At 39.2% G+C, this 19278-nt stretch overlaps 1 protein-coding gene across 16 annotated transcripts in view; it reads right to left on the reverse strand.

Annotated features, from left to right (window-relative positions):
- The window catches only part of RUFY3 (RUN and FYVE domain containing 3), a 140827-nt gene that overhangs the window by 16402 nt on the left and 105147 nt on the right, over positions 1-19278 (reverse strand). For 12 of the 16 annotated variants that reach the window (XR_006353583.1, XR_006353581.1, XR_006353582.1 and 9 more), the window contains 4 exons: positions 12621-12713; positions 11004-11087; positions 8569-8736; positions 6171-6268 (listed from right to left, as the gene is read on the reverse strand). Coding sequence is in view for 13 of the 16 variants with exons in the window: in XM_043971160.1 (XP_043827095.1) it covers positions 6171-6268; positions 8569-8736; positions 11004-11087; positions 12621-12713 (443 nt within the window). In the remaining 3 variants the exon portion in view is untranslated. Of the gene's footprint in view, positions 1-310; positions 2731-6170; positions 6269-8568; positions 8737-11003; positions 11088-12620; positions 12714-19278 lie in introns of those variants that run through there. The other 4 variants (XM_043971169.1, XM_043971170.1, XM_043971172.1 and 1 more) reach the window with 1 other exon arrangement.

Here is a 19278-nt window from a genome sequence, read left to right on the forward strand (position 1 = left end):
GGGGGAAGAGAAGAGGAGATAGAAAGAATGGAGAGAGAGATGAGAGAGAAGAGAGGATGGGGGGGAGATAAAGGAGAAAGGGGGAAGAGAAGAAGGGAGAGGGGGAGGGAGAGAAGGAGGGAAGGAGGAGCTAGAGAAGAGGAGATAGGAAAGAATGGAGAGAGGAGAGAGAGAAGGGAAAGACAGAGAGACAGAGACACAGAAGGGAATAAAGCATAAGTTATGGGCAAAAAAGAAAATAAAACAATGGGAAAGACGAAAAAGCATTCTGAAGAAAGCAAGATGTAGGTGAACCAGGCAGAAGAGGAACTGATTTTCCAAGGATTTTTTTATTCTATTACTACATTTTACAGCCATTAGATGATCAACAAGAAAACATCACTTTTAAAAATCCAAAGCAAACCTCAAATACACAGTCAAGTCAAATCTGCAGTTTTCATTTATCTTCTAATAAGGTTCTATGTTACATTTGAGCTTTACAAGCATACGTACGTAGAACTCGCAACATCGGGCGGCCCTCCTTAGACACTCCCCACCCCCACACCCCAATCATCACAACCTGGCTGAACGTCACTGGCCTTTCTATGTCAAAAACACCTACTGGGCTCTGAGATCAAGATATAAAGAAAAGATCTGTCCTTTTTCCACTGAGGAGGAAAACCCTCTTTTCACCCTTGGAGAGTACACACAAGCCTGGCCTCTCTGGGCCCTCCCTCGGCTACGACTTTGTACCCATAGGGCCCTGACTCAGGAGAGACGGCAGAGCGCCCCCACGAAGACCAACTGAGCAGAATGCCCCTGACCTAGGAAGGTTCAAGTGATAACATCACAAACGACAGACTTCTCCCTCCTTGCCTCCACCCCCCCAAATACACTATATATCTCAAACTGAGGCTAATTTAAATTCACCACCACAAAAGGCTGATGAGGACAACTGAGGAAATGAGTGTCACTGTAAGTAAAATTACAGGGATGAAATGAAACAAATTCAAGACCAAAGGCTCTCTCCCCTAGAGGGTCCTTCCCTGTCAATACGCTTGACCACAAGTTTATATGCCCATGGGATAACCTGTGAAAAGGTATGGGCCAAAACATTAGGGCATAAAAAAGCCTTCTCCCAATCCCCAAAGGGAGGTGGAGTGCTCCCAGTGAGGACCTCTTTTGTATTCTAGCAGTGTAAATCTCTCACTTTGCATTCAGCAAAACCAAGCTAAGGAAAAAATGTCACCAATGCTTTTTGAAGGAATAAAATGCTTATGCAAAGCCTGCCCCCCAACTCAAACCACATTTCTTAAAGCAATTTATTTATAGGATTATTTACAAGCTAAATCCAAGAAAGAGCCTTGGTCTGTGGTCTCTTTTTAACATTAGAAATTAGAGACCTGTTAATGTTCCTTCTGGAAACCTACTAGGGATGGGGAGCATTCTCCAGCCTCTACCCCTATTCCCAAGTTAATAAATTTTAAAAAATGCAATTGTGTTAAAACTCTGCAATTCCTTTAACTCCTTCCTGTGTTAACATCTGAAATGTTTGCCTAAGACGTAAATGATCTTTTGTTAGCTTGCCAGGAGCCCCAGTAAATTCCTATGTCGATTAGGTGACAAACTCAAGAAAGCCAAAAAGTTAGAAATATTTGACTGAAAGGCAGCGATGTCATTTCCCCCTATGATCTGCCGGCTACTCTGAGACAAGGACTGGAGGCTTAATGGCCCTCCGTGAGGCTACAAGGGTCCTCCTGACCACAGGAGAAATCACAGAGAGAGTGTGCAGCCTGTCCCTTTCCTAGAAGGGGAGGGTTCTAAGTACAATAGCCCCTCTGTGGGATTCCTGAAGAAAGGAAAAACTGCTGTAACTTCTAGAGGGGAGAGAGGTAGAAGGTATGCAAAGGTAAGAAGGGCCTTATTGAAATTTCCGTGGTTCATGTTACTCTAAGACACCTAAGCTGTTATAGCTTGTCTCTATACATTGTAAAGGAATGTTATGGATGCTTTCGGGTTTTTTTAAGTCACTAAGGCAAAAGAGTCGCGAGCAGTCTTAGTTATGGAGGACAGGACCGTGGTGAGATATCTTAGTCTTACTCGATTAAACGTGATGAACAAAAAGCGAAAGCGTGAGGATTTAGGACACGCACACACATACGCACACACACACAACTAGTCCCAGGAACACTCAAGGCTCCAAATTCTCCTTCTCTTATTTCACGACAAACGATGTGATGAGAGAACCGAGAAGATGAGTCTCCTGCACCCTGACATGAACACTGCACCTAGGGTCTGATACCTTCAGAGGCTGTGATGCCAGTGATATATGCATCAACAGTATACGTACAGCCTCCAATTCCTTATGCCTTATTTTATTGTTGTTTTTTTTTAATGGTGTGTTTATTTACTGGCCAACTCGGATGTCGTTTAACAAAGTTTATTGATAAGTAATCAGGGAACTTATACCAAATTTTCTAGTTCTGGAAAAAAAAAAAGAGAGAGAGAAAGAAAACCCAACCCAAAAGATTTTTAAAAATTCAACAAATCCCAAGTCAAGTTTGGATGACATTTTTACACAGGAGCTCCAAGTTGAAACTTATAACAAATTCTCCAATTTCCCTCTTTTGCAACTAAGTTGTGTCGTGAGAGTTGTGAGGTGACCAGCTGCAAAATCCCTAATAATGCTTTGGAATCAGCTTACTGGCTGCACAATTTAAGGTTTTTGCCTGTTTCACCAAATCCTTTTCGCTGGATTAGGAAGAAATCATAATGAAAATGGAAGAGAAAAGGGAATATGAAAACGGACAAAAAAAAGGAAAAGAAGAGAAAAGAGCAAGTCAGCTTAGCGTTAGGAGATGGAAACTTTCTTGTTATTCAGCTTTATTTGCTACATACCAGACCAAAACTGATTGCATGCAATAATCCATGGCTATAAGACACTAAAAAACCAATCTGGTTAAAAATCACATCCAGAAGCATGTCGGCAGTCTGCATTCAATTCCAAAGGGCTTTCTTAACCTTCATGCCACTTACATTACGTGCATCAGACTTCTCTACCAATTTGGAACTATTCAATCAATTACCAATGCTACCTATATCGGTAATCTCCCCAAGTGGGGATAAGCAAGGCAACCCACCAGAGCATGGAAAAGAAAATGTTAGAATTTCTATTTTTTTTTTTAAATTTAAAAGGACCAAAACCCCCAAAAAACCCAAAGCAAATACTTTACAAACATTTACTATATTGATGACACTAGTGACCCTACTTAGTTTTGTTTTGTTTTTTTTAAAGTGAGGCAATTGGGGTTAAGTGACTTGCCCAGGGTCATACAGCTAGTAAGTGTTAAGTGTCTGAGGCCGAATTTGAACTCAGGTCCTCCTGACTCCAGGGCCGGTGCTCTATCCACTGCACTACCTAGTTGCCCCTTTCTCTACTTAGTTTTTATGTCGTGTTTCATGCATAGTATAAAAGGCAGCAGGTAGCAAGAGTGAGATTTCCACATGCAAAAGGGATTGGTAGTGGTTCATTTATTTGACTACGGTGTACTGTGGCATACAATAAGACATTTTACAATGTGAGAGTTGATTCACTCCTAAAGACTACAGATATTGTTACTTCTCTTTAAGAATAAAATGGCAGTCTGAATGGTTAGTCTGAAAAAAAAAACTGCTGAGAGTGATAACTTGAGAGAAATTGAGGTAACTTCCTGTCACAGCTGGAGAGCAGCTGAAGACTACAGAAAAAAGAAGACGGAAGTATTTTCTTTCCTCATAAAACTATATTTACCTTTGTCTTTCTCACATGATGAAAAGGATTATTAAAGAATTTTGTTTATTTAGAATCTTGAGTGAAATGAATGGTAGAACTGTGTTTCAAAAAGGAAGAGAAACTATTTCCAGCAGTTAAAGTAATGGTTAGAAGTCACACTAGCTGTGATTATTCTCACAGCCAAAACATTGTAAATATTTATGCCTTTGTGGTGATTACCTATGTAATAAATTATATAGACAGTGTTAATATTTATTTAATTCTGAGAAACGGGTTTTTATATAGAGAGATATACAACTGTTTATGGGGAAAGAAGTTTCTCCAGTTTGTTAAATTAATAAGGCCCTAAACTAATTATTAATTGATGGAATTATTACAATTTAGTGATGAATTTCGTATCAGGTGGTAAGGAGTCAGGAACTAAAAGGTTCCTGACCCCATAAAAACCCTATAGGATTTTTGGTATCAGACATATTATGAGAACAATAATGATTAGGCAAGAAGTCAGCCAAAAATATCAAAATTATAAAGATTATTTGAATTACAGATTTATATCCATTATTATTAACAATAATAATATTCACTCTAAGGGAATATTGTGCCTTGAGATATTAGTGATTGATAGAATGAAGCTATAATGATTGTGATTAGAAAAATGCTTAAAAACTAAGCTCTGTGGTTAAAATGTGTCACCTATAAAAAAAAACTTCATAGATGCATACTTAAAGATGAAAGAAACTGAATTCTCTAACCAGTTTGCAAGCCTCCCCCCCCCCGAAAGAATGGATTTTGAAATCATTTGTTAAAAATCAAAAATAAATGTCATATCTTCCAATTAGCTTGTGAAAGTAAATGATTGACAGGAGGGGGTGACAGAAATTAACTAGCTAAATTTCAACTAAAGCTTGTATATGATTGGTAGATTATATCATAAAAATCAGCATCAGCTTAAGACATAGTTCTTCCATTTGAATCTATGTATGTTTTCGAGGTGTGTCTTTTTTTTTTCTAGGCATGACAGCCATTACTTTTTTTTTAAGTAAAAAAAATTTTTTATGACAGTCATTAAAACCATAAGTTGAACTAGAACCAAACTATCAAACTGCTACATATCATAGTGTTAAACTAAGATTTTCTATTCAACATATTTAACCACATTGCTCTAGCTAAATTATATGGACATCAATAGTTTTGTTTTTTTGGTTTTTTTTAGTGAGGCAATTGGGGTTAAGTGACTTGCCCAGGGTCACACAGCTAGTAAGTGTTAAGTGTCTGAGGCCGGATTTGAACTCAGGTACTCCTGACTCCAGGGCTGGTGCTCTATCCACTGCGCCACCTAGCTGCCCCTGACATCAATATTTTTAGTGAGAACAAATAAGGCTTTTTCTATCATTCATGTTTAATTCAGCTTTATCTTATTCTTTTAAAGTTTCTTTTTTGTATGTTTATAAAGTATATATTTGTATAATGGTACATATGTAATTGTATATTTACAAATAAGCAAACATATAATTGAGGAGGTATCCACAAAATTTAAAAAAACTTATTTTTATCAGAACTATTTGGAGACCACTGCTCTAGGGTTCAAGGTGGTGAACGTTTTATTAAAAGAAATGTAAAGAATATTTAATGGTCAGCTTTTTCGCAGTATCATTGCTTAACAATGCCAACATATCTCAGTATTATAGAGATGCGGATTTAGCTCATGGGCCAAAGAGTCAGATAAAGTGAGGTTCACTGGGGGGCAGCTAGGTGGCGCAGTGGATAAAGCACCGGCCTTGGATTCAGGAGTACCTGAGTTCAAATCCGGCCTCAGACACTTGATACATACTAGCTGTGTGACCCTGGGCAAGTCACTTAACCCCCATTGCCCCACCAAAAAAAAAAAAAAAGTGAGGTTCTTGAGGTGAATCATTTAAACTAAGCTGCAGAAGAACTGCTCATTGACATTAGGAAAGGGAGTTTCCTCATGGGAAGCCCCCTATATGGATAAAAATAAACAGGTATATTTGCAAACTCCATGGAAAAAGATTCATTTTCATCACTGTTATAAGCTTTGGTCCCTTGAAACAAGTATAACTAAGTGAAATTCATCACACTGATTAATCTTGCTATTAACCATATTGTACAGAACACCCACAGATACATGTTTCTTAAGAATCTTTTTACGAAAATATCTTGGAAAAAGCACCAATAAACTTTAGGCTTGTTATCTTAACTTGCTTCCTTTGGTTTAATTATTTGACAAATACATGACTTATCAACCAATCAGAATTCTCACATTTAAAAGGATCTCGTGTTACTTTGTCTAACTTTCTGGGAAAACAATGGCTGAGCCAGGCCTTTATTTTAAGTACACAACCTCCATTAACCTGACCAGCGATGCCAGGATATTTTGTTAAAGAAAAATCACTTTTACCTCTGTTCCAGTTGTTTAATGGTAGCAGCCATCTGATTGGTCTTCTCCTCCAAACGACTGTTCAATTCGCTTTTTTGTTTGACTCCCAAATCTGAACTCTGTTAATTAAAAAGAATTGAAAAAAAAAAGCTCAATGGAAAGTAAAACCCCCAAAAAAGTCTTTGGGACTGAACAATTACATGACAAGTAGAAACCAGGCCTCTTCTTATGGGTGGTAAGTTCCCTATGGGAGATGTTAAATGGTCAATCAAATATAGACTGAAATACTGATAGAAATCACATTTTGCCGTAGCATAGGAGTGGAAACAAAAAAGAAGATACATATTAACTGGGGAATGGCTAAACAAACATGAATGCAAAAGGGTATTACTGCAACATAAACAATTACAAAGAAGCATGAGGAAACTTTTATGAACTGATGGAGAGTGGTGAAAGAAGAATCAAGAATCTATATCCGGGGCAGCTAGGTGGTGCAGTGGATAAAGCAGGATTCAGGAGGACCTGAGTTCAAGTTCAGCTCAGACACTTGACACTTACTAGCTGTGCGGCCCTGGGCAAGTCACTTAACCCTCATTGCCCCAACCCCCACAAAAAAAATCTATATCCGTGATGAGTCCAACAATAGAATGCAAAGAATAAATTTTTTTAATTGTCATTATAATGACCAACTTTGACCCTAGGCAAGAGGAAAAAAATGTACTTCTCCTATTTTTAGCAGTGAGGGACAAACTGTGTGAAACATTACACAAATTGTTGAGTTGTTTTGGTTGTTTTTCTCAAGTGCTTTTTTCTTGCTTTATTACAAGCGATGGCACTTTGGGGAAGGTTAGACAGAGGTCTACATGGAAATAAAGGCAAAATGTAAACAAAATAAATTAAAAAGAAAAACCAAAGCAATAAAAAAAGATCTATTAAGCAACTAACACATTGTGTGCCTATTTTGTGCTGGTTGGCTTTCCTAGGCAGGGGAGAAATGGGGTAATTAGGTACACGGTGAACTGGTGAAGGGATCAGCAACTGAGAGGATCAGTTAAGAAGGTGGGACCTGGGCTAGGTCTTGAACCTTGAAGGAGAATAGGGAAGCACATTGTAGGTATGGGGGAGAGCCAGGCCAAAGAGCCAGGTGGAGCTCTGTGGATAAAGAATATAGCAAGAAGGCCAGACTGGTTGGCTCACACTGTACATGTACCATAAGGCAGGTCCAGAAGACTAGGAACGGTCTGTGTTTAATCCAGAGGCATCAGGAAGTGCCACTAGAGTTTAATGAGGAGGAGGACATCCATCGATGGTCAGAGCTATACTTTAGGAAAAGCAGTGTGGCGGCTGTGCAGTAGATGAAACCTGAGACACGGAATCTAATGAAGCGGTAGTCACAGTGGCCCAGCAAAGAGGCTGTAGAGGGCGTGCACCAGGGTGGCGGCTTTATGAAGGATGAGAAGGGGACAGATGTGAGAGATTCTGTGGAGGACGGAGGGAAGCAGCAGCAAACACCAGAAGGGGCTGGACAGGGTTTTCCTATCTGCATTTAGAAAGCGGTCACTACAGGACTCTGAGAATTTCTCTAAGGGGCTGGCAGGCCTCCGAGCGGAATCCAGGGTTCCCTTCATGACTCATAACAAGCACTCAGACCCTGAGCTTCGAGTACGATCTCTAGGGACGACGGTTTCTGTACTGTAAGGAATTAATTGTGATCTGGGGTTTTCATAACCCTATCTTTGCTCCGTTATGGAAAAGCCCAAGAGAAGATGGGGGTGTACTTTGGGAGATAACTGAACAAACAAGAGGAACTCTGACCACAGGGAACATTTATTGAAAGTAGTAACTAAGCCTCCCCGGTAGCCCCCCATGCCCACGTGGGCCAGATTATAATGGGGACAGCCCATGTGGGTGTGCTGAGCCAACTGGAGACTCAGCATGGCTAAGAACCGCCCCTTCCTGTGGGAAAGGCAGGCAGAGGCAGCTAGAGGCAGAGGGAGAGGGGAGTTGTTCTGAGGAGAGTGTTCTGAGAGAAACGGGGAAGGAAGGTAGACAATTAGAGGAGCTGCTGGTGTTTGACCTTCGGACAAAAACAGAAGAGACTGCAAGCTCATTCTCCTTAGAGCTACAGATTTCGGGGGTTGGCGAGTTTGTGTTTTTGAGGCAAAGCTAGCTCTTTGGGGCTGGCTGGGCTGGAGGCAGGTTTGGGGTGCCTGGGGCCTTTTTACCCCTGAGATTTTATACATTGTTCCCAGCTCTATTAACCTCACTTGTGTTTTAAATTTTTTCCCATTAATAAACCTGTTTTGTTTTTGAAAGAGGCTGTTTCTTTTCTTACCCCAATACTATTGTCGAGCTGCCCAATTAACTTTTCCCATACTAAATTTGGCCCTTACAGTACCTCTGAGGGTCCCTCCCTCACCTGCAGCTTAAAGGAAAGCTCATGTTTCAGGGCTCTGAGATCATCCAGCTGCTGCCTCAGAGACACGAGGGCATCTTGCTTCTCGCACACATCTTTCTCGAGCATCTTCATGGCCAACTCCATCTCCTGTCGCATGCTGATCTGCACCTCCAATTCTTTTTCCACGTCCTGCCCGGAAAGCAAAGGAGTTAACTAATCCTGAAGCAAATAACAGGGCAAAGTAATCAAACAGGTCCATTGCAGGTAGAGGGAGAACCAAAATCCTCAAAGAATGAGCGTGAGATCATGGAGTAAGAACCCTACCTGCACGAGGCATTCATCTTACCACAGACAAATGGAATCCAAAGCACCTGCTAGCTACAAGTTGGTAGCACTCAAGCACATGGCCAAAGGAGATCTATTTTTAAAAATAATTTTCATTCTTGGTAGTGTCCCCAGTAAGACTCTCCCAGCTCATTTCATTCCTCTGACCTAACTCTAAAACCATGTTGTCATGATGCTTTCTCAGACCCCCAGCCCTCTCAAACTTCAAGCTTTCTTTCTGCTTTTTCACATTAAAGCTTAACTTGGGAGCCACTGGAGGCGATGACTTCTCGCCCTGGCTAGATGGGAAACTCTAAACACAAGGATGGGGTGTGAATCATATCCTGCAGTTCTAGGCATTTGCTAAGGACTCGGCAGGTATCTGCTGAATACAAATGAACTGACAGATTAAAAAAACCTATATGTACTGCATTAGGGGCTATGTTTTCTGAGAACTGAGTATATCCTGATGAATAAGAATGGTTGTTCTGGTTAACTGAAAAACCTTTATCAACTATGGACAAGAGCCACGCAAAATTGAGCTGTCTCTATCTTTTGGTACAAATTTTTGCATATGTACATGGATATTCTGTCTGTATATCAACATATTATATCTACATTTATATCCATATCTATATGTAGAGACACACACACGGTATCCCCTCAATATTTAGTGAGGTTTTAAGCTATTAGAAGCTACAAAAAAGTTAGGCATAACTAAAAGTTGTAGGTATAAGTTTAATTAAAATATTATTATTAAACTATATTAAATACCGATTCTTAGTTGATATAATATGTTAAATATATAAGTATAATTAAAAGCTACAAGTAAAAGCTATACAGTAAGACTTTTGGGGGACACTATGTATATGTGTTTATACACATGTTTGTATATATACACATATCTGTGTGTGTATATATATATATATACACACATACACATATAACACACACAAATATATATACGTGTATGTATATGTATATATACATGTATGTATGTATGTATGAAAAACAGGAAATCAGCATTTTTAACCATCTGTCTTTCAGGTCCTATGCTAAGCACCGTACTATGATTATCTCATTTGGTTTTCACAATATCCTGGGAGGTTGGTGCTATTTTTATCCTCATTTTTACAGAGGAGGGAACTGAGGCAAAAAGAGATTAAGCACCTTGTCAAAATGCTATCTTCTTTTAAAAATGAGTCTTCTGCAGACTTTAATAGAGGTAGAAAAAAACAATTTTTTTTAGTGAAATAAAAGTATTATTTAAGTTTTATGGCTATTAATTTTGATGTTATCAATATGAATATCACAAGAGATTTTTAAAATCAATAATGAAAAATCTTATGTCATTCTTATCACATAGTTAAGAACTGTGTATTATAAAATACAACAGACTTTTTATACATATATAACTATGATAATAATATAACTGATTAAATAAAATTTAAATTTCATTAAAAAAAATAACCTGCCCATGTCCCACAGTTAGAGTGCAAAGACCTGATATGAACTTGGTTCTTCCTGACTCAAGGTACAACACTCTATCCACTATGCCAACACTATGCTATGTATACACTATATCTTACTTTTGTTGCAAAATACAAATGTGTGTAGAGATAGCTAGGCAGACCAAACAGATAGATACCTATAGACAGATATATAAATTGTTTTTTATATAGGTCAAGGATTCTTAACTTCTCCGGCAGTCTGGTGAAGCCTATGGGCCCCTTCTCAGAATAATGTTGTTAAGTGCATAAAATAAAATACACAGGATTACAAAAGAAACCAAATATACTGAAATAGAATTGGATAATATATGCTATATATCATATAGATGAATGTACATAAAGTTCTTGGGTATAAACATATTTGCATATATATATGTATATATATATAGATACACTAATATATAACATTTAGAGTCATTAGATAGACCTATTAATGTACATTACAACCAGATTTTCTTCTCCATTTTTTATTGAAGTAGAAAAAGGGCAAAACCCAAGAAATAGTCTATAAAAACAGGATACAGGGATGACTTCCTGGGTTTGGGTCTGTCCAAGAGAACTCTGGGTAAGCTGTCAGACATGAACACAAGGCTAAAAGTCTAGCAATCAAGTTTAGTTTACCAAACGTAATTGTGTCTCCTCTTTTAGATGTTTTCTGGCTTCACTCAGTGCCTGCCCATCTGCAGTTCTCTCTTGCTTGGTGACCTTGAAATAATAATAATAATAATAATAATAATAATAATAATAAATGAACCAGTAGACTTTAAAAGAATAACAAGTGTTCAGAACCTTCAATTAATAACCCAATGCATGCAGACTGGGGTTGCCGTTCCAATGGTGACAAAGATCAAATTCAGATATGTGAGACATTTTAGGGCAAGGCTTTTTGAAACTTTTTTGTATTATTGATGCCTCCCCCTCTTTTTTGGAAGTCTGGTCAAGTCTATGGCTCTCTTCTGAGAATGATATTTTAAAATACATAACATAAAATACATAGTAATATAAAGGAAACCAATTATATGGAAATACAGTTCTCAAAACATTTTTTTTACAAAAGTTCACAGTTAAGAACCCCCCTTTTAGGGTCTAGTAAATTGATGTTATTTGATATTTAAGAGATGAAGAGTTTTTGTGCCATTCTGAGATCATAAGATAGTTTTGTGAAAATAAAAACAAGTTTCCAAATCAGGCTTCAAAAGCAGAGAACATGAAGTAGACTCAAGATGCACTCGGCAACCCCTCATTTATCCACCTGACAGCATTACTGTCTACCTAGAACACAGGAGAGCCAAGAAAGCTGTCCCTTCCTGCTACTTTCTCTCTCTCTCTCTGTCTGTCTCTCTCTCTTGTGGGGCAATGAGGGTTAAGTGACTTGCCCAGAGTCACACAGCTAGTAAGTGTCAAGTGTCTGAGGCCGAATTTGAACTCAGGTCCTCCTGAACCCAGGGCCAGTGCTTTGTCTACTGCGCCACCTAGCTGCCCCCTTTTGCTTTTTCTTTAAACAAATATTTTTGCTCAGCACTTACTTATTCATTACTTAATCACAAAACAAGTTTGGTTTGATGCTTTTCTACAGTATAAATAGAGAATTTGGGAAGTAGAATATATTTTTATTATAATGAATTTATAACATATAATTAATATATACAATATAATAGATAATGTACATATAGGGCAAGGATAATGAATATATAACACATAATTAAAGTAGTAAGAAATTACTGCAAATATTTAATGGAGATACAGAAGAGAAAAAGAGGACAAAAATGATAAAAATCTGGGCCCTTTTAGAGGCAAATTGCTCCACAATAGCAATTGACGATTTTTTTTTTTGCATCACTGATAGTTTAGATATAGTTTTGTGTGTGTTTGTTTGTTTGTTTTTCTTTTTCTTTTTTTTTGTGAGGCAACTGGGGTTAAGTGACTTGCCCAGGGTCACACAGCTAGTAAGTGTCAAGTATCTGAGGCCGGATTTTGAACTCAGGTACTCCTGACTCCAGGGCCGGTGCTTTATCCACTGTGCCACCTAGCTGCCCCTAGGTATAGTCTTATTCTTCATCAGCATAGTCTACTCCTCACTCAACATTTCTTAAGTGCTTAATATGTTTCAGGAATGGTGCTAAGCCCTTCCAAGGAAGCATAAGGCTTTTCTTCTACTTCATGCATGTGTTCTTCATTCTACTTGGATTATCCAAGGTTAGGATTCTACGGACATTTTACAGGTACCACAGGACTCACCTTTCTATTGGATTCCAATATGTACGAACTTTCCTCTTTGACACGTTCCATTTCCTCTTGGAGTGTGATGATCCTGTTGTTGGCAACTGCCAGCTGTGAAGAAAATCCGACAATTTGATGGTACTCCTGAAACCTTAAATGCCTCAGAGCATCATCTATTTAACCATTTATCACTGATAGGACTCCCGGAGTTTCAAATTAGGCTATATTCAAGATAGTCTATGGATTTAATTTTCTACTCACAACTGGTATCAATCACGTATCCCTTTCCTACCAAACTTCACATCACCTAATGACTTAGATAGTCGGAAGCCAGGTTCCCTGCTGTTAGCTTAATTCGCTTTGCTTTGGAGTTATGTTCATGTTTGCTAGGTAGTAACAGCTAGGTGCTATTCTTAGTTCCACTTAACACAAAAACAAGGCTTCTATACCAAATGTGTCAACAATGTCTAAGAAGTTCAAGTGGAAAAAGAATGGAATGATATGGGGAGGTAATTTTGTTCACTATAAAGAATGGGAGAAAAATGAGTTTCAACCCCATTAGGAACTTTTAAAGGGAAGTTACTAGAATATATGACTTAAAAGTAGCATTTAGGGGGCTGCTAGGTGGCGCAGTGGATAAGTACTGGCCCTGGATTCAGGAGGACCTGAGTTCAAATCCGGCCTCAGACCCTTGACCCTTACTAGTTGTGTGACCCTGGGCAAGTCACTTAACCCCCATTGCCTCACCAAAAAATAAAAATAAAATAAAAGTAGCATTTAGAATTTCAAAGAAAATGATGAAAAGGAATAATGAAAGGGGTCTAACATTACCATATAACAAACTAAAAAATAAAGCAGCATCCATGAGGACTATCCGGTATTGGATTAAAAAAATAGAGCAATGAAAATGACTAGGTAAGTAAGCAAAGACAAATGGTCATAGCAGAGCAATATCCAATAAATCTAAGAACACAAATCACTAAAGCAAATATTCACTTGACAAGAACTCCTAGAAATCTGTAAAGGATTTAGGAGGCAAATAGAGTTAGACCAGTAACTTACACTACATAGTATGATAATCTCCAAATGGATAAACAACCTCTGGGTAAAATATTACATAAATAATTCAAAGAAGAATGGAAGGAGATAATTTTTGCAAACAAATTTAGGTGAAGAATTCATAATAACGATACAAAGGAAATCACAACTTTAAAAGATCTGCACAAAGAAAATTAAGGCAACTAAAATAAGAGGAAAAAGGCCTTTCCTACAACATCTCTGGTAAAAGTTTGATTACCAAGACCTAAAGAGAAAGAGAAACTTATTAAAACCCAGAGCCATTACCAAGAGTTAAGCAGTCCAAGGCTACATAGACAAAGAAGTTTCAAAGAATTTCTGTCAAATTATAAGCAACCATAATACAAACACATAAAAACTATTCCTATCATTTAACTAATGAGAGAAATGGAAGAATAAAGCAATTCTGAGATTTTACCTCATGAGATTATAGATTTAGAAATGGAAGGGACATCAGAGATTGCCTGATCCAAACTGTTTATCTTACAGATGAAGAAACTGAGGCTCAGAGAAGAAAGGTAACTTCTCCAAGGTCACACAGGAACTATGTGGCAGAATTGGGATTTGAACCTAGGTCATTCGATTCCAAATACCACACTCTTTCAATTATACTACCTCACACCTATCAAATAGACTAAAAAAAAAAAAAGACAACAAAAGCCAGTGATGGAGGGGGAAGGAGAGTCTATGAATTGGTCCAAACATTAAGGAAAAAAAAAAGAAAAAAATATGCATACCCTTTGACCCAGTAATATCCCTACTTAGAACATAATGCAAATATGCCAGTGAAAGTAAGATCCCATGCAGACTTTAAAATAATGTAAATGAAAAGCAATACAAAAAGGTTGCTCTACTCAGCTTAAATACAATTATCAATATTCCAGAGGATGGTTGATGAAATACCCTACCCTCTTCTTGATAGAGGCATGGCAGACAGCTGGGGTAGAATGCTGCCTGGCCTGTCAGATGGCTTTATTTTTATTTTTTAAGTAGCAATAAAAGGAAAAAGATGAATAAAATTACTTTTTAAAGGTTTAAATTTGAAATTTAAAATGATTTAATTTCATTGAAATTCATCCAACTAAAACAGATGTGGGGAGAAATGAGGATTTTAGAAATCCCTTTTAAACCTCTTATAAAATAATGTTAAGATGTATTCTTTTTTTTTTTTTTTTTGCAGGGCAATGAGGGTTAAATGACTTGCCCAGGGTCACACAGCTAGTAAGTGTCAAGTGTCTGAGGGTGGATTTGAACTCAGGTCCTCCTGAATCAAGGGCCAGTGCTTTATGCACTGCGCCACCTAGCTGCCCCCAGATGTATTCATATTAAACAAAATGAATCATTCTAAGAGAGAAACACTAATACCAGCACTGCTTACTCTATTTTCTGTTGATTTCATTGCAAATAAATCTGTAATTTGAGATTTGGGACTATGCATATCTTGGATACTTGGAATGTTGTAGATATAAGCACTTAGCCTCATGGGTTATATAAAAATTGTTTTCTGAAATATCTATAAAGAATTTTCTAGAAATCCTTTGAACTCCTACAAATGCGTCTTGTCACAACTAAGATGTCTATGAAAAGTTAATACAAATATTCTCATATTACATAATTATAGTTCATGTCACAAGATCCTATCTTAGATCACAGACTTATATCTAAAGGGGCCAATAGTGGTCCCTAAAGACCAATATTTTTCTTTTGCAGAGGAAGACACTAAGGCCCTGAGAGATTAAGTGACCAAATCACATAGGAACTTTCAAGTCATAATAACCACACTATTCTGCCCGTCAAGAAAGTGTGCACAATTAACCCATTTTCGGGTTTTTTTTTTTTTTTTGGTGGGGCAATGGGGATTAAGTGACTTGCCCAGGGTCACACAGCTAGTAAGTGTCAAGTATCTGAGGCCAGATTTGAACTTAGGTACTCCTGAATCCAAGGTTGTTGCTTTATCCATTGTACCATCTAGCTGCCCCCAATTAACCCATTTTCTTTGCAGAGGTGGTCAACTACAGATGATGAACACCGCATATTTCCACTATTAAAGGAAAAAAGGCAGGAGGGAGGAAGGAATAAGCAATTATTAAGTGCTACCTGTGTGCCAGGTACTGTGCTAAGCACTTTACAAATATCTCATCTGAAGGGAGGGGGGAAGGACGTATTTGTAAATGAAGGTTATGTGAAAACGAAGGCAGTTACTGATGAAAATTAAAGATAAAATTTAAGAAGAGTGTTTAATTAGTCAATCCCTACATCAGTCTAAGGAAACCCATTTCTAGAATATTACCAGGGTGGAGGAGATCTGGAGAAGGAAGAGGGGTCTGGGGGAGAGTCCAAATGGAGGGTGAGGTAAGAGAAATGAAGCAAAGCAAATGAGGAGATTCTTGTAGGAGTCTTGAAGGCTACTCCCTATAATTAGAATGGGGACAGGGATAGAGCCCAGAACTTCACTGATACTGAATGCTTTCAGATGAGAAAAATCTCCTTTACCAACCTAAGTCCACATTCTCTGTGACCTGTAGGCTCAAGACAATTTCAGAGTCCACTGAAGGGTTAACTGCCCGGTGTAAAAAAGCCAATATAGGTGAGTCAGGATTTGAACTTGGGTCTTCTTGGCTCCAAGGCCAACCGGTTATCCACTATGCATGCTGCCTCTCTTCTACCTTTTTTTTGGGGGGGGGCAATGAGGGTTAAGTGACTTGCCCAGGGTCGCACAGCTAGTTAAGTGTCAAGTGTCTGAGGTCACATTTGAACTCAGGTCCTCCTGAATCCAGGGCCGGTGCTTTATCCACTGTGCCACCTAGCTGCCGCCTCTCTTCTACTTTAGAGTATAAGGTATATGCCTTCTAAAATGAAACCTAGTCTCCGAGTTCATATAGAAAATGTACCCTAGTGAGAACATACTTTTGGTAGAAAACCATATTCAGCTAAATTTGATTAATGAAGTAATAGTGTCATGAACCCCAGAATGTCATGGTTGGCATAGATCTCAGAGGTCATATGGTCCAACCCGCATCTGAATATGTTCTCTATGTTATACTAGACAAAGGGTCAACTTGAGCTGATTGAATTTCATTGAAATTCATCTAGCTAGAATGAGTGAGGTAGGGGATGGGAAGTAAAGTCACCTTTTAGAAGCAGGATCATAAAAAAGTTATTTGGGCATTACTCATATAAAATATTCAGAAAATCCTCTAATAATGTCTTAGGAGTAATTTATAGCCCAGGCCTGATTTTCAAGTAAAAAGAAAACTAAAATTAGAGGGGAAAAACCACTTTCTTTTCCCCTTGCTTGTTTATTTTAGGGACAGACGGGAAGTTGTGCCTAAGACACACTGATGCAGAATGACACAGCATACTGTCTAGCATCATTTTTAAAGGCATGATTAAGCACAGAGTCTATCCTACTTATCGCTGAAGACACTACATCCATAAGCAAAGGGCAGCGACACACCAATTGGCCACTCCACACCCAGAACCTCCATGGGACAAAGGAATCCAAAGCGTTTGGACAGCTGGGGATAACCCACATTCTCTGCTCAGGTGTTCTTTCCACGAGGGCCTTAGGACACCCGTCACTCATGATAGGACGCGGCTGCTGAAGAAACTGTACTGGGAATAGGCAGCAAGACTGAAGAAACTGAGGCCAGAAAGGACCCGTGCCAGCCATCTAAAGCAAGCCGTACCCGAAAGAATGCCTGAGAGGTGGTCAGTCATCCAGCCTCTAAGAGGAAGGACCCTCCAAGGGCTGGGCAGCCCACAGGGCAGCTCTAATTCTTAGGAAGCTCATTCTAAGCTATTCTATCACGTCTAAACTGGCCCCTTTGTTCTTGGCTCTCGGGGCCAAACAAAATGAGCCGAAGCCATCTTCCACTTGAGGGACCTTCAAATCCTTAAGACAACTATCATATCTCTCCATGAATCTTCTCTTCTTCCAGCTAAGCGTCCTCAGTTCCTTCTACTCATCCTTCCTGTTACTGTTCAGTCGTGTGTAACTCTCCATGACCCCATTTGGGGTTTTCTTGGCAAAGACACTGGAGGGGTTGGCCATTTCCTTCTCCAGCTCATTTTATAGATGAAGAAATGGAGGCAAACAGGGGGAAGTGACTTGCCCAGGGTCACACAGCTAGTAAGGGTCTGAGGCTGGATTTGAACTCATGAGGATTTGTCTTCCTGATTCAAAACCCAGTACTCTGCCCATATGATACGAACTCAAGTTTGGGGGCAGCTAGGTGGCGGTGTGGATAAAGCACTGGCTCTGTATTCAGAAGGACCTGAGTTCAAATTCGCCCTCAGACACTTTAAACTTACTACTAGCTGTGTGACCCTGGGCAAGTTACTTAATCTTCATTGCCCTGCAAAAACCCCCAAAAAACCAACAAAAATCCCCTGACACACAGTACTGAACAGCGTCCTCAAGATGAGGTTTGTCCAGGTCAGAGTGCCGTGGCTGATCACCTCCCTCTTCCTGGAAGCTGACCCTTTAAATGCAGACTGAATTAACCTTTTTAGCTGGCACATCACGCCGCTGACTCACAAGGCTTGCAGTCCACTCAAACTCCCAGTCTGGTTGGTTTTTTTCCAGATAAGCCGCTTCCTAATTATGTCTCTCTTGTACCTGTGAAGCTGATTTTCTGGGCACACAAGTGCATTTATCCCTACTGAATTTCATCCCATTACATTTAGTCCAATGTTCTGGGTCACCAAGATCTTTCCGAATTCTGAAGGTCATTCTCCTTAGCAAAGAAAACAGAAGCGAGACAAGGATCGAGGACCTTGGCTGTCTCTCTCTCTGTCGTGGGCTAGCACTGTCCTATCTACACCAAAGATCCCATCCTTTCCATGGCCCTCATCCCCCACCCCTCCCAAATACAGGCTAAAGAAAAGACCCCCCCCCAGGGCAATGAGGGTTAAGTGACTTGCCCAGGGTCACACAGCCAGTTAAGTATCTGAGGCTGAATTTGAACTCAGGTCCTCCGGAATCCAAGGCTAGTGCTTTATCCACGGCGCCACCTAGCTGCCCCCTAAAGAAAAGATTTTGTTGTCATCCTGTCCCTCACCAGTCCCAGCTCATTGTTAGCTTGGCCCATGACACTGTTTTAATGGAACAATCCATGCTCATATTCGTCCTTTGTTACCTGATCTGGATTCCATTTCCTGAACCATTTCTTTTGTTTGTTTTTATTTTTTTTGTGAGGCAATGAGAGTTAAGTGACTTGCCCAGGGTCACACAGCTAGTTAAGTGTCTGAGGCCGGTGCTTTATCCACTGCACCACCTAGCTGCCCCCTCTGTACCATTTCTTTTTCAGAATATAAGTTGTTTAGTAGCTTCCTGTGCATCCACATGGGTTTATTCAAGCATGTTCTCTTTTTTCCTCAATGAAACAGACTCATTTTGTATTTTCAAAAGATCCTCTTGAGCATCACTTTCCAACTTTCTCTGCAAAAGTTTCACCCCTGGGATCCTATTGATTCTTCGCTTAGACCCTCTGAAATCTGCTTTCCCCAAAGCTAGGTTGAACACCAGACTATGGATTTCCCCTCCTCTATCAAAAATTCTAGGAGACTATGGTCACTTCATCACAAGGATCCCACT

The sequence above is a fragment of the Dromiciops gliroides genome, chromosome 6 (assembly GCF_019393635.1).
Source record: "Dromiciops gliroides isolate mDroGli1 chromosome 6, mDroGli1.pri, whole genome shotgun sequence".
Lineage (NCBI taxonomy): Eukaryota > Metazoa > Chordata > Mammalia > Microbiotheria > Microbiotheriidae > Dromiciops > Dromiciops gliroides.